The sequence below is a fragment of the Penaeus monodon genome, chromosome 34, assembly GCF_015228065.2.
Source record: "Penaeus monodon isolate SGIC_2016 chromosome 34, NSTDA_Pmon_1, whole genome shotgun sequence".
NCBI classification, from domain to species: Eukaryota; Metazoa; Arthropoda; class Malacostraca; order Decapoda; family Penaeidae; genus Penaeus; species Penaeus monodon.
In genome coordinates this window covers 5,868,968-5,869,444 of record NC_051419.1, presented here as the reverse complement: position 1 = coordinate 5,869,444, position 477 = coordinate 5,868,968, and the positions used below count along the sequence as shown (strand labels likewise).

The 477-nt window shown below is 44.2% G+C and overlaps 1 protein-coding gene across 1 annotated transcript in view; it reads left to right on the top strand.

Annotated features, from left to right (window-relative positions):
* The window catches only part of LOC119594793 (hemicentin-1-like), a gene marked incomplete at its 3' end in the record, with an annotated part of 75,652 nt that overhangs the window by 74,071 nt on the left and 1,104 nt on the right, over nucleotides 1–477 (top strand). Inside the window, exon 35 of the mRNA XM_037943882.1 lies at nucleotides 262–404. Within this exon, the coding sequence (XP_037799810.1) occupies nucleotides 262–404 (143 nt within the window). The remainder of the gene's footprint in view (nucleotides 1–261; nucleotides 405–477) is intronic.

Below are 477 nucleotides of genomic sequence, written 5' to 3'. Positions count from 1 at the left end.
TCGTGGAGATGTCTTTCTTATGTTAACAAGCTGGTAAATATTATATCTTGGATAATTACGAAGGAAATATTTGCTCATTTCCACCAAAACCAATATAGATACCAAACTCCTTAATTATTATAACTCCATTAACGTGAATCAAAAACTGCCACAATTAGAATACCCAAATCCATATCCTCCAAAATCCCTTTCCTTTCACATACGAAACGTTTACGAAATGACATTAAACGTTTTCCCTCCACTCTGTCTCCGGCGCCACAGGCAGGAGGGGAAATACTCAACACAGGAAGAAGGACAGATGCTCACCATACACGAGGTTGCGCCAGAGTCCTCGGGTTTGTACGAATGCACCGCCACTAACTTCGTCGGCACCGCTACCCGCACCTTCAACCTCTCCGTCATGAGTAAGGGAGATTGATAAAGGGTGGCAGGATGAGAGTGGAGAGTTCGTTCTCGGCTTGTTGAGGGGTTCTTGTG